This window comes from Hakea prostrata, chromosome 3, assembly GCF_041222555.1.
Source record: "Hakea prostrata isolate BN-2017 chromosome 3, UWA_Hpros_2, whole genome shotgun sequence".
Classification (NCBI taxonomy): Eukaryota; Viridiplantae; Streptophyta; class Magnoliopsida; order Proteales; family Proteaceae; genus Hakea; species Hakea prostrata.
In genome coordinates this window covers 20,476,446-20,490,537 of record NC_142602.1, presented here as the reverse complement: position 1 = coordinate 20,490,537, position 14,092 = coordinate 20,476,446, and the positions used below count along the sequence as shown (strand labels likewise).

General features: G+C 38.5%; 1 protein-coding gene across 1 annotated transcript in view; it reads left to right on the top strand.

Moving 5' to 3' along the window:
- Positions 1-311: 311 nt before the first annotated feature.
- Positions 312-14,092, top strand: part of LOC149021482 (uncharacterized) — a 23,697-nt gene continuing 9,916 nt past the window's right edge. Inside the window, exons 1-7 of the mRNA XM_089149716.1 lie at positions 312-1,168; positions 3,407-3,553; positions 3,659-3,871; positions 3,972-4,061; positions 4,219-4,335; positions 9,150-9,419; positions 9,974-10,130. Of these exons, the coding sequence (XP_089005842.1) occupies positions 785-1,168; positions 3,407-3,553; positions 3,659-3,871; positions 3,972-4,061; positions 4,219-4,335; positions 9,150-9,419; positions 9,974-10,130 (1,378 nt within the window). The 5' untranslated portion in view covers positions 312-784. The remainder of the gene's footprint in view (positions 1,169-3,406; positions 3,554-3,658; positions 3,872-3,971; positions 4,062-4,218; positions 4,336-9,149; positions 9,420-9,973; positions 10,131-14,092) is intronic.

The window sequence follows — 14,092 nt, the reverse complement described above, 5'->3', positions numbered from 1 at the left end:
GCAGCAACTTCCTATTAGTTATAACAGAAATCGAAGAGGTATTGAATTCCACTCTCTGTCCCTTCACATTTTCTGGACCAAATTCAGAGCATAAACTTGCAACCCTACTCACAATTATTCGTGCCACTGACCAACCACCTCATTAACACCATTATAACTTTTTTATTAATTCTTTTTTCAAATAATTAAAGCAACTTTAATTAGTTGAAAATCAACATTATTCATTTTTATTATTATTATTTTTGCGTGTAAGAAGATAGGAGTCATGAAGTCATTGCCAAGTGCCAACAGGGACAGACTAGTAACACACAGTAGTTTTTCTTTAGAAATTAGAATAGGATTGGATCGCGCTAAAGTTGCCGCACACGGACTCCCCGCGGCTGCGCTATTGGCAGCGCGGCTCCTCCGCTGTTGGCGGCGCTCAACTCTCTCCTTCTCCCTAAGCTTCAACGTGGCTTCCGCGTCCGCTTCGGCCGCGTTTTTGCTCCCTGTTGCTCCAAATTAAAAATATCCACTTTTCCAAGAAAGACGAACCGTCGGTCATGCGCTTGAAAATCTTACAAACTCCATTGGAAAGCGATTCCGAAAATTTCTCGAACGTTTTCTTTATTCTCCCACCCACGCAGTTACTCTTTCAAACACTCTTGGCATCAATCGCGAAGGGTCTGGAGGCCAATCCCAGGTACATAACCGATCGCCTCAGGTGATCTGTTGGGCTTCCTTGTGGTTCATTTGATTCATTTTTCAAGATTTTTCGCCGAAAAATCTAGCTAGCTGAACCAAGATGGTGGATGTGTTCGTAAAATCCGTCGACGATGGCTTAAAACTATCGAAAAGGATTTACTTTGGGAAGGATCGTGCTGTTTCACCTCCGAAACAAGTGGCTATGGAGACCAGCCATTCTTATCTTCCAACATCTCCTATGGTTTACGCTGTTATTTTTGATCCTTCCATTGTTGATAATCCTGATATGCCAAGCTACCAGCCTCATGTCCATGGTCGCTGCGATCCCCCAGCGTTGCTTCCACTTCAGATGAATGACATTGCTCTGGAGGCAGAATGCTGTTTAGATACCGTGATTGTCACTGTTCGTGGTTCCTGGCGTGTTCATTGTGTCATGGGAAGCCGTAGCTGCGATTGCCGCCTTGTTATCCCCATGAGCGAACAGGTACCATTCGAAGTTTAAATTTTTGGATGAAATCACAAAAGCCAATGAATGCGTTAATGCACCTGTTTTAATTCTTGATGACTTCTACTACTAAATGCATCACAAAATTTTCTTTTTGGATGGATAATAAATTGTATTCAATAAGCGCAAAAGAATACCATAGAAATTCTCAAAGGGGTCGAGTGGTGGGGAGTTGGGGTGGCTAGGAAAAGGAAATATACAATCGATAACCATCCTCAGGGGACATCCTCCCGTACTTAGTATGTGTCTGGACAGGAACGTCCCGAGATTGAACAAGAACAAGTATCCAGGTAGGACTCAAAGGAGATGGTTCCAAATTTGTTAGTGATTTTGTGGTCAACGTTCTCAGACTCCGTTCCTTCTAGACATGGTAGATATTTGCAGAAAAACCTATCTTGTAAGTCAACGCAAGTTTCTTTTAAGACCTTCAAGAAACATTACAACTGTCATTCGAAGACGGATTCTAGCATGCTAAGCAACAAAGGACAGGTGATGAATGTCCTTGGTGGCATTCCAACAGAAATAACCAGGAGAAAGAGTAGAGAACCTTTTTTTTTTCTGGTTTGAAAAACGACTCTGTTTGGAGAGACTGGGTGAACAGTCTCTAAATTATGAAACTGTGACCAGTAATATGACCTTTTAACCAGCAACAACATGCTAAGGGACCTCGGATGCTCAAGCCTTAATTAGGTTCCAAGTTGAAGAAGAGGAGAACATGCCCAGAAAAGTTTCAGCCAAGTGAGAAGGTCACCAATTCCCATGGTCTTTTGACAATCAGTGGTAGAACACCTCATTGCTTCGATCAGGTTAGGAGAAGATGTAGGCCCATGCTGCCATTCTCCTTCAGAGATGATTAGATACCATGACTCACTCTGTACCGTGATCAAATGTCTGATTCTGAAGTGGCATTTATTTTTTGCCAGTCTGAACTACCTGAAATATCTGATATGTCAGTCAAAATTATTTGTCTTTGAACTATGGTCTAAATTCTGATATAGTGCCAGCTCCTTCAACTTTAAATGTGGGAAAGTTTTTTATACCTCCCTAATTTGAATCAGATCAGAAATAGGAGTTCTGCATGATACAAATATCCCATGTTTAGTGAAAGAATCTCATACAAAAACCATCTGACCTAGGAGCATTTTGGGGCTTAATTGCTTTGATGGTCACATTGATCTCATTTCTTACTACTAGATGCATGATGCATCATACATTCACAACTATGATCAATCATAAATTTTCATGTTTACAATTTGGTAGAAATTTATAACAGATCAATGTAAATATTCCATGGAGAGCAAGGGAGTGGGCACCCTGATATACCATTTCTTGAGCTTGTTGCTAGAAGATTGCAAGCTATTGCCAATTAATTGGAAGATGCATGTACTAGCAATTCCAATTTTATCATTCCACTTAATAGACTTGGATAGCTAGTTAACATTGTTTCTATTGCTGCTGGGGGCTCCTCATGATGAGAAATTGAGAATCTTATGGATGAATGGGGTAAATAAAAATAAAGAAGAAAAAAAGTTTATGCAGAGAAAACACCAAAGAGGAAAATAACATGAAACTGTAGAAATGCAATACAAGGAGAAGAAAAGAAAAAAAGAGAGGGGTTGGGGGGTTGGGGAGAGGACAAACAAAATAATAGTAATCTTAACTGCTAGAGTATCTATAGTAGAGTGGTTAAACAGGAAGCTGATCCAGTTAGTTGAAAACCTGAAAAACCCTTAATTGAGTTTTCAGGAAGACTTAATATTTAAAGAATGTATCACATTAGCAGTCTCTGAACTTCAAAAGTTGGCACAGTCTATTGGTCAACTTGTCGATTGGTGATTTTGTTTGGTTTCATGTGCACATAGTTGTAATATACTGCTTACAGCTCTGTTCACTTGTCATATGGTTCATGTTAGGGTTGGAGTTTAAGCGTTGAATGAATGTGTCTTCAATGCATTAATTTCTTCTCCTTTTCCTGTGCTTCGTTCAAAAGTTCTGTTTGATACTCTGGAGCCTTAAATATTTGAGATAATATCCCAGGAAGAAAAGGTTTAAAACTAGATATAATGATTAGCTACTCCCATGCTACTTTTGACAAAGATATGTTATTATGTTAATCTGGTTGTCAATCACTGAGTTGGAGCATATTTCGTTCAGTTGGCTTGCAACTCTAAATGTACTTATTTACCGTTCTCAAGCAATATATGATTTGGCTAACAGGGTTCAATTCTAGGTGTTGAGGTTGATGTCGCTAGAAAGTCATATTGCACCCAACTGGTTGCTATTGACGAAAAGATTGATATGGAAAAATTAGCCAAAGACAAATGCTTTTTGACACCTCAAATCTTTACAGTGACAGTTCCTGAGGTAATAATCTATTGGACTTGATGGTCCAACTTTTGATATCTAGAAATCATAGTTGTGCTACTCTTGGATTGAATTGTCTAACTGTTATTACCTCTCCTTTTCAAGATTGATGGAGGGTCCAATCTCTCTATTAAAGTCAGTTGGTCTCAGAAAATTTCCTATGGTGACGGTCAGTTCTCCCTTAAAATACCATTTAGCTTTCCAGAGTATGTCACTCCTGTGGGAAAAAAACTTGCCAAAAGGGAAAAGATACAGTTGAAGGTGAATTATGATAATGCTACTGGGGTAGTATGCAAGACAACTAGCCACCTGTTGAAGGTATCCTTTACTTTTTCATTTTGAACTTTAGGGTTAATCTTTGCATGAGTTTCAACTTATCTTTTTCTTTTCCTTTTTCTCCTTCTGGTTCTGGGGACAGCAAATAGGGCGCCAAGCAGGAAACTTGTGTTTCTTATATGAAGCAGATGTTCTTACATGGTCAAGAACTGATTTTAATTATTCGTATATGGTAAGACCCTGCACTTGATATCATTGCTAATCTTCTGAAGGTGGATCTAAATTGATAGATCTACATATTCAGTTTTAAGCCGCAAGGGATGCGTGGAGCTATCATACGAGATATATGAAATCTTATTTCATAAATTTTTTTATTTTTGAATTTGCAGGTTACACCAAGTGAAATATCTGGAGGCTTGCTTTTGCAATCTCCTTCCATACATGACTATGATCAAAGAGAGATGTTCTGCTTTCATCTATTTCCTGGAAATCACCAGCATAGAAAGGTTCATTTACTTTGATCTAGTATTTGTTCCTTCTACCATTCAAACATACTTTTACTCCCATGGATATTTACTTAATTCTATTTGTGAGAAGATTTCTTGACCACTGGCACACTTGTTTTGTGCTGCATGTGACCATCTTGATGGAGGAGGCAAGTGCATTCTGTCGCCTGGAAAATATTCACTTGTAAAGCTGGAAGCCTGGAAAGGCTAATCAGGCTAGGAAATTCTCAAGTAGTCAATTAACTAAGTTTATACAACATTTGGAGTTGGTTCAAAGTACACTCTTACTGAGAATATTATATGCATTTGGAAGGGTAACAAGCATATGACATAACTTATCCATTAGGTTCAACCACCTCCACTGCAAACTCCCTCCCCCCTCCCCAACCGCAAAAAAACCCCTCCTAAGACAATACCATCCAAAGGGGATTGGTAATATACTGGCCAGTTAGTTGTTGGACTGAAACTACTAGGAACATTGACTTGACTCCTGAGATCAATTTGTGGGCCTGAATTTCTATCGAAGTAAGTTGGACTGGATAGATGAAATAATCCCTCTAAAGTTGTGGGGCTGGTGTGCTTAGTTAAACTTTTGAATGCTGGGTCCATCCAACATATTCATGGGTTTATGCTTGGTTTCTTAGCTAGATTGTAATGTAGCCTCAAGTGAATGTGGGTGAGTTATTCCAGGATCTTTTAAGAGAACCAACTCATATGGGACTAAGAAAGGGTTCCTTGGAATTTTGGGGTTAGGGCGTATGGGTGGTTGTTCCCCAATTGGTTCCTCACTTGGGGTTTTGGTTTGTCTGATGGGATATAAATGGATAAAGGTATAAGGATATTTAGTTAGGGTATAAAGAATACTTTAACCCATCCCATGGGAGGTTGATTAATTCAGTGATATGGGGTAGATTTGGGATCTGATGAAAACATAGGGGAGTGGGGGCAAAACTGTAGAGGAATTTATATTTTTATCCTTAGAATAATCTTTTCAAGTTTCAATGATTTTGGATGGGTGGTTTGGGAGTTATCGGGTTCTTGATTTTGTAGGGAAAAGAGGGTGAAAATAAGAAGAACGGGTAATCTAAGGTTAGGTTGGTCCTGTGGAGTTGAAATTGGGATGGAAGGTCACTAGGGTTGGAGGAATGGGAGTTTTAAAGTTTGGGACAGATCCAACTGCTTGATTGGCTCAAATTCGATCTTGAATTTTGGATCTTTAAGAAAGTCCGAAAATTCAAGAAAATAAAAAAGAGGGTGACATGAGAGGGAGAATGAAAGTAAATGTTGACTTGTTAATTACCTGTAACAGAAGCCTTGTAATAGGGGTGTGCTGGAGATGGGAAGAAGTGGAGGCAGGCTAAAAGCACTGCCAAAGGAGAATCCTTCAAATAGAAACCCTAGGGTGCTTATTCGATCACATGGCAGTCACTTACCACTGATGAGAAGCTCTACTAACTTTGCTTTTAGGCAACAACATGCACATTTAATTGTATTCTGCATTCTGCATTCTGTCCTGTTACATGCCTAGGGTTTTATTTATAGCCTTACATAAGAAGTTCTAGTAGAGTTAGGACTTAAAAACCGATTTTCCTTGTTGTACTCAGCATACTAATCCAAATTCAAATAGAACTCTTATAACTAGATCTAGAAGGACTCTATCATATTCTAGGCTTTATCAAACATAAACAATAATTAAACATAAAAGACTATTCTGCCCTTGTTACTTAAGTTGGCTGACTTTACATAATTTGACCAATTAAAATAAAAACCTATTTTCGTACTTGACCTAAGTACGAAACTTATGGACCCATTGAGTATGCCCATGACCACATAAACTTGCTGAACAAAGGCCCAATGCTCATAGGTATCAATCCTAAGTTGATTTCAAAAGGGAAGTGGCCAATTTGGTGCCAAACCTGCATCAGATTGTCTTTAACTCAAACCTTGGCCTTAGAACAAACAGAGCCTTTTGGGACTTGCTATTGTTATGAGTTTTTTTATTTTTTTCTTCTTCTAATGACTGTAAAGAAAAACAAAGACATTTATGAGAGATTTATTGTTGTTTAATTACTGATTTGCAATTTGTTTATTTGATCTTAGAATAACTTATAAATTTTATTTGATCTATAATGAATCACCGGGTTTGCATGCTTATTCTCATCTTAATAAATAACATAAGATCCGAAACTCTTGCAGCTGTTCTGTATGCTGGTTATTCTCTGATATCCAGTGGATTCCTTCCAGCCATATAGACCAAGCAAAACCAAAAGGGCTTAGAAGCCAGATTCTCTCCCTTTGATGTTACAAGGTCTGGTCAGAACCTATTTCAGGCTTACTGTTCCATTCCTGAAAGTAATCATCTGAATGCTTGCGAAATCAAATTAAAATTCAATGGGCCAAGGAGTGGTAGAGAATAAGATGTCGCATAGTACAGTGTATATACATGGAATAAATTGGATCCATGGATGTTAGAGTCTTAATGGAATTCTTGGCAGCAAAGGAGATCGAGTGTTGGGGATGGTATATGCGAACTGTGGGCAGAAGATTCTGATGGTGAATTTGGACTGGATTTTATTATAAAAACAAAAACAGGAAAGGGGGAAGTCAAGGTTAGGATAGAACTGGGGATTGGGGTAATGTTTTGCTGAATTTGAACCTTGTCAATGGCTGAAACTGAAGAAGACATACATCCCAACCTTGAATCTTGAAGATGTTCTTCAACCTTGTCGTGGATTTAGGAACATGAGAATGGCTTATCATTATTGACGGAGGCCTCACTTGTATTTGTGATAATGGGTTGCTTAGAACTACAAGTTTGCCACTTAGGGCCTGTTCGGATATTTCAACCAGAATATAAAATAGCAGAACATGAAGTATGAAATATATACTGCGAGTTCGTGCATACATGTTGATCATGTCCAGCTTGCATAGCATAGGATGAAAGGCCTTCCCAGTCCTTTTGTAAAGATTTTCCACTTGATCTCCTTCTGGACAAATGGAATGCATTTTGTCTTACTACCAAATACGCCTTGATAAAGTGTCGATCAATTTCAATGTGTTTTGTTTGATCATGTCAAAGTGGATTGTAACACCTGTAACTGTTTTGCGATCAACATCATAGGTAAAACAATGGGAACACTCAACTTCTGGTGAAGGGTCTTGAGCCATGTAAATTCAGAAAACCTTGTGCCATGGTGCGGTACTCTGACTTTGCGCTAGATTGAGCTGGCACATGTGGCGTTTTGCTATACCATGTGAGAAGATAGCCACCAACAAATGTTCATTACTTTGTACTAGATTTATGATCAGTATGGGAGCCTACCCAGTTGACATGTAGGGTTTCCAACCCTCATATGATCATGCGGAGAAAGTAGGATTACTTGTCCAGGGGTGGATCTCAAGTACTGAAGGACCTGGTACAAAGCTTTAAAATGAGTGGTGTGAGGACTCATGCATAAACTGACTAACAAGGCTCACAGCATAGGCAATATTAGGTCTAGTATGAGAGGCCTCTGACATCTACCTCAATCAATTGGTTCTCCTTCTTTGTCTAACAAATGTCCATTGGATTCTAGTGGAGTGGTGGCTGGTTGACATCCCAAGGAACCAGTCTCTGAGTGAAGATCAAAGGTATATTTCCTTTGAGAGAGGGATAACCCTTTTGTAGAGCAGCTACATCAATTCCTAGAAAATACCTTGGTGGCCCAAGATCTTTAATCTCAAATTACTTATCTAAATAAGTCTTCACAAGAGAAACCTCAGCTTCACTGATCCCTGTCACGACTATATCATCAACATGTAGAACAAGAACAGTGATAACTGTATACTGCAGATGCATTGAAGTCCCTTCAATATACTGGCTACTGTATATTAGTCATCCGCCATCCAGGTTGTCAAGGCGTCGCCTAAGCGTTGTCGCCTAGGCATCCTGGCCCTTTTGTGGGTCAAGGTGATCTGGTGTCACCTTGTCGCCTTGATTTTCATTGCCCCTTGTTGCCTCGCCCTCCCTTGTCGCCTTGACAATCTTGCCATCCTATATTTACCACCCAAAAACGATTGCTTTCACTGGCCCCTCGATTCAGGTCAAGGCAATTCATATGTAGGGGCTGTGAGTTGCTTTTGGGCAGACCTACCCTACCTGAGCCTGTTTAATTGTCAACCCTACTGCTCCTGCTATTACTTCTGCAGTTGTCCTCATCCATATGCCCAAAAAAATAAATATAATAATAATAATAATAATAAAAAATCTGCATTTAGGCTGCTCAGCTCAGCCAACATTTTTGTCTGGAGAAAGGAAAATGGAATAAAAACTTTATATATGGCTTGCTTCAGCATCCTGACCTCAAGTAAACTGTCTGTCTCAACCATGTAATCATATTCAAACTTCAGATGCAAATGCAATTCAATCAAGGAAAGCGGTGCTGTTCCTGCTCATTCAGGTCTGTCTTGTTTGACAGTTAAAGTATGTGCTATGGAGAAGCTCCATTCTCTTATTAGTTCCCTTAGGAATTACAGTATGTTATCTGTGTGCATTGTTTTAATATATTTTTTTTTCTTTCATTCTACATATGAATAAAATATGCAGCCTTTTATGAGATAAAAATGTGTCACTTTTTGTATCTCTGATAGTTAAACTTTGCTCCCTTTTGAAAATAAATTTGTGAAATGGTTCTACGATTCAACAAATTATGTTACGTATATTTTGGTTATTTATTGTTACTTTTTTTCTTTTTGGGGTTTTGGTATAGTGCTGTTATGATTACTACTTATTTAGTTTTTTGTTTAGTGTTATCTCATTATAATTTATTTGACAGGCTTTCAAAAAGGAAGTGGTATTTGTTGTTGATATAAGTGGAAGCATGAAGGGAAGGCCCCTTGAGAATGTAAAGAATGGGATATGTGCAGCTCTCTCCAAACTCAATCCAGAAGACTCATTTAACGTTATAGCTTTCAATGGAGAGACATTCTTATTTTCATCCTCAATGGAGTTGGCCACCAAGGAGATGATTGAAAATGCATCCCAATGGATTAATATAAATTTTATTGCTGGGGGTGGTACCAACATTTTGTCTCCACTAAGTCAGGTATAATCTACTGAACTAGTTTTTAGTGTTCTACTCAATAAAAAATTTTCATTGTTATCAATGTTATTATATTTTAACTTGGTCCTTAATATCCCTTGTGTGCATGTGTGTTGGGGGTGGGGGGGGTTTAGGGGGGGTGCACATATCAGTGTACTATTTTGAATGAATTCTCTATGGGCCTCACATACAATTTAAGTGTGCTAAAGTGCAAAATGTGGTCCTATGGGAGTGGTAGACCCCTGTTGGAATATGGTTATTGATTTTTAGTAACAGGAACCACTCACAGGAGTGGTAACTAAGTGAATGGTTGTCTAGTTGAGCCTGTAAGAAGGTATTGAACTTGCACCCTAGAGGCTGTCCTTTAAGGCTTCAGGTCAACTGGATGACTTGGATTCATGGCTGATCACATCTTTCATGTGTCCTTTTCAAGTTACTTCCATTTCTATTAGCTGTTTTGTGAAATGTTTTCACTTCTGCTCTTTTACTAATATCGATATCATTTTTTTTTTGAACTTTTAAATATTTTACATTTGTTGTATCCTACTTCTTTTTAGGCGATGGAGATGTTGCCAAAAACCTGTGATTCAATTCCTCTCATTTTCCTGATTACTGATGGGTCAGTTGAAGATGAAAAGCACATATGTGAGGTTATGAAAACTAATCTGACAAGTAGAGGATCAATGGCTCCACGGATTTTCAGTTTTGGCATAGGTATGAGTTGTCAAGTTTCACTCCCATTTTTTCTTGGTCTAGATACTCAAGGTGGGGAAAAAGAATCAGAATATTTTCAAGGGACTGAAAAATTCCTTGGCTGAATATTTTTTGAGGCTGTTTATGGGAAACTTAAGATATATTATTGTAGCATTCATTTTTTTTTTCTTCCTTCTTTTGCTCAGTTTACAGTATATTGATGTTATGCTTTTATGGCTCAATAATAAAAAAAATAACTAAAATAAAAAATTGCAATAAAAGAAATATCATTTAATTAACAATTTATAATTAATATTATCTTTTGATATTCCATATGCATGATTAGATGATTGAGCTAATAAAATTTATTCAATCTGTAATTCTGTTCTTTGAAGTTTGAAATGATTATTGCAAATAATATTATCTATATGAGCAAGTATGCATGGGTTGAGGGTTGACAAGAATTGCAATGGGAAAACAGTAAGATTTAAAATGAAATCCATCCTTGCTGTTAAGAGGTGGCTGAATCTCTATTTATGTCAGTTTCAAATTCCTAATGAAGTTTCAGCCTGGATTTTCACCAGCCAAGCTATGAGTATTTGTGGCATTTCATCTTCCTATGCTTCTATCTTTAAATTCTTTATTCATCTATTTGAAACATCAGTTTCTTCATCTAGTAGCCTGATACCTTCCTGAGAAGGAAGAACTTAATTTGCTTGGTTATTTTTTATTTTAATTTCTGACATATTCTTGCTGGCTTGGGTTTGTTTCAACTGTACCATAGAACTAGATTTGAGCACAACCTGATCAAATAATAAAGAACTTAACTGACCTCAATTGTTGGATGTAATAAATTTGAAAAAATGCTCACAACCCAAAGTAGGTAAAACTACTAGCAAGTACACCTACCAAATTCATTTGAAATTATAATGTAAGATAATAATCATTAATACACAGTATGCTTTTTCAAGTTGGTTCACTCCAGGTGAGTCAACCTAGCCAAATAGTTGGTCTGACTGGCAATTTTAAGATAATCCAAATCGTGCTGTAGAGTTCAAACTGGTTCCAAATCATCCCAAAAGGTGACTCTGACACAGGAGCACTTGTTTGGACCAGCCCAAGCCCATTGAGGAGCCCAGATGTAGATGAACCAGGGCCCAATTTAGTTTTTTTTCCGAAAGGATACTATAGTTTATTTATTTAGATTTATTATTATTTGGACCTCCTTTGTCTTAGAATCTTTTGCTTAGGCTAGAATTCTTTTTAGTTTTAGAATATGACTTAGATTTATGTTTCAGTTACAGTGTCTAGCTAGGAGTCTTTATTATTTCTTTAAATATATGATTATAAACTTCTGAAAGTTCCAGATTACTAGAATGCGTTGGCTGATTGTATGCTTTCGCCTCCCCCTCTTTCCTCCTGTGGCCTTTCCTTTCTCTTCTCCACCTGAATACCACCTCCTTATTTATATTAACCTTAATCTTTTTATTTGTACTAGCAGTGGGCAGTGCCTTTTTTTGATTTTTTTTTTTGGATGAATAAATAATTTATTAAAAGAACAATTGCAAATACATCAAGCCTGAAGGATCGCACAACTACAGAGCGAGTACATAGCTAAATGGGACAAGGCACAACTACAGAGGCCCAGAGAAACTAGTTTGCAGGCTTCTTCTTTTTCTTCTTTCGCTTGGAGGAGTTGAGACCAACAAGGAAGTCTTTGCCGAATGGGTTGTGTCCTTTTAAAGGGCGATTACTTCTTCTGCACTCAACACGGTCAAGGTCAAGCGAAGGAGGGGAGTGCGGAGAGGCAGGAGCGAGCAGAGATTGGGGAAGGTCACAAAACAAAAGATTGGTAACAGGAGGGTCGGCTGGGTTGGCTGAGTGGACTGGGGTCAGGGCTTCAGTGTTATGGGAAGAGGACATGAGAGTTGGGCTAGGGTGGGATGGGCTGAGCAAGATGGAGTTAGGGAGAGAACTAGGGAGGGGGCCCAGGATAGAAGGAGGGCCATGAGAGATGGGCTTGGGACGATCTTTAAGATGGGCCTCCAAAGAGGGAGAGAGAGAGAGGGATTGAGGGATGGGGACCAAGGGGGATGGGAGAGAGGGTTATTTTCGATGGGAGGAGAGAGAGAGGCATAGTGGGATGGCAGAGTTGATGCAGTGCAAACCATGAACTGAGCGTGGAGTTGCAGGTCGTCAGTGGAGGAAGATAGTGGATTTTGATGTCTTTTCTCTTACTGCTCTTCCCGCTCACTCTCTCATCTTGGGTATATGAAGTCCTTCCATGGAGATTTTGTCCTCTAACTGAAAGGGTTCTTATTCAGCCACCAAGAACAGTACCAGGCAGTTTTTTTTTTTTTTGATGATATGATGGTTGACACACTAAATTATCACTTTAATTTCAGGATTATGAGTTGCAAATCTGGTTGCATGTCTCTCATGTTACTGATTCAGGGTTCATGAAGGGAGGAAGACAGAGTTAGTCTTGATGTTACATTGTCCTCCCCTATGTTCACTTATTAGATCCCACCTTTATTTTGTTTTCGATTCTAAACTGCCCCTTTCACCATGTTACATTCCCTTTGCTTGTGACATGAAGTTTCAATAAAGTATCATAGTGCGATTATGTTACTTCTCTTTTAAGTGCTGCCATGGCATGGAAACCACATACTTGCCGTAACCTTTATTGATCCTTTAGAACTGTGGGTGCGCTCGGAGTGAATCAAAATTTCCATGTCAGACTCCTCCAATCAGCGTAAGTCTGTTGGGCCATTGGCATTAAGCTTGGTTCAGTACCGGCACAGAAAAGTATAATGGGCATATTGTATTGGGAATAAACCTTAGGTGGGATTATTTATGCATTGGGTCCATTTTTTTTCTGTGTAATTGGCCACTTTAATGGGCTAAGCTGTGGGTACGAGGTAGGCATATGGGATTAGACTTAGTAGCAGCTTATTTTCATTGCTAGGCTAATTAATGTAGCGGATTAGTCTTTTTGTTTCCTAGCTGAGTGATTACTGTTTTTGGAGCTCTACCCCGTCTTGGGGATTCTGGAAAATTATTTAATGTTTTTGTAATAATATGAGCAGTAAGTAAACTAAGGAAGAAGAGAAGAAGAAGCTAAATGAATAAAATAGAAAGAAATCTCTTATCTAATAATAGAAGCTAAAGGAATAAAACTAAATTGGGCAGAATAAAACCAGATCTAAGCAAATCTGGGGTGGACCCCACATAGGGTGCTTACCACTGAGCCATACATATCATAACAGATTTAGTTGTTTATATAAACGTCTGGAATTTTACACTCCATTTGCAATTGCAAATGCTGATTAGGATGTTATCAACCCCTCCTTTTACAATACACTGAAATAATAGTTGAGCTCTCAATCATCCAAGAAAAATCAGAAACATGGCTAATTTAGGACTGATGAGGAAAAAGAAAAAAAAAATCCAGAAACAAGGATCTTAAACCAGGGAATGAGTCACATGTATGATGATGGGCTAAAATATGAAACAGAATAGCCATTAGGGGCTGGGTCAGACAGAGAATTACAGCTATAGGTCTGAAATAAGTAGAGGTCAGCATTTAAGGTTTCTATGCAATCAGCAGACTGTATCTTACCTACAGGTTTCATAAAAGGCTGAAATTGCAGAAATTGATCTCAGGGACAGGTCGAGGGAGAAAAAGTGGCAAAAACAGATCCAATGAACTAGAAAAGTGGATCTAGTGGTCTTGTTACAAGGGATGAATTTAGAGTCTTAGACCAGTGAATGTGATAAAACTGGTGGTAGGATTGGGGTGGGAACTGAGGTTATGGAACCAAGTATGGGACAACATCAGAAACTAACCAGAAGTGAAGTCAGAACTTGCATCAGTGCAAATTAACTATTGAAGACAACCTTCCAGTTCCAACAGCTTTGGAACAACATAGGAATGAAGACAACAATAGACGTCAGCATCCCAGGCTCCCCCAACCACAAGG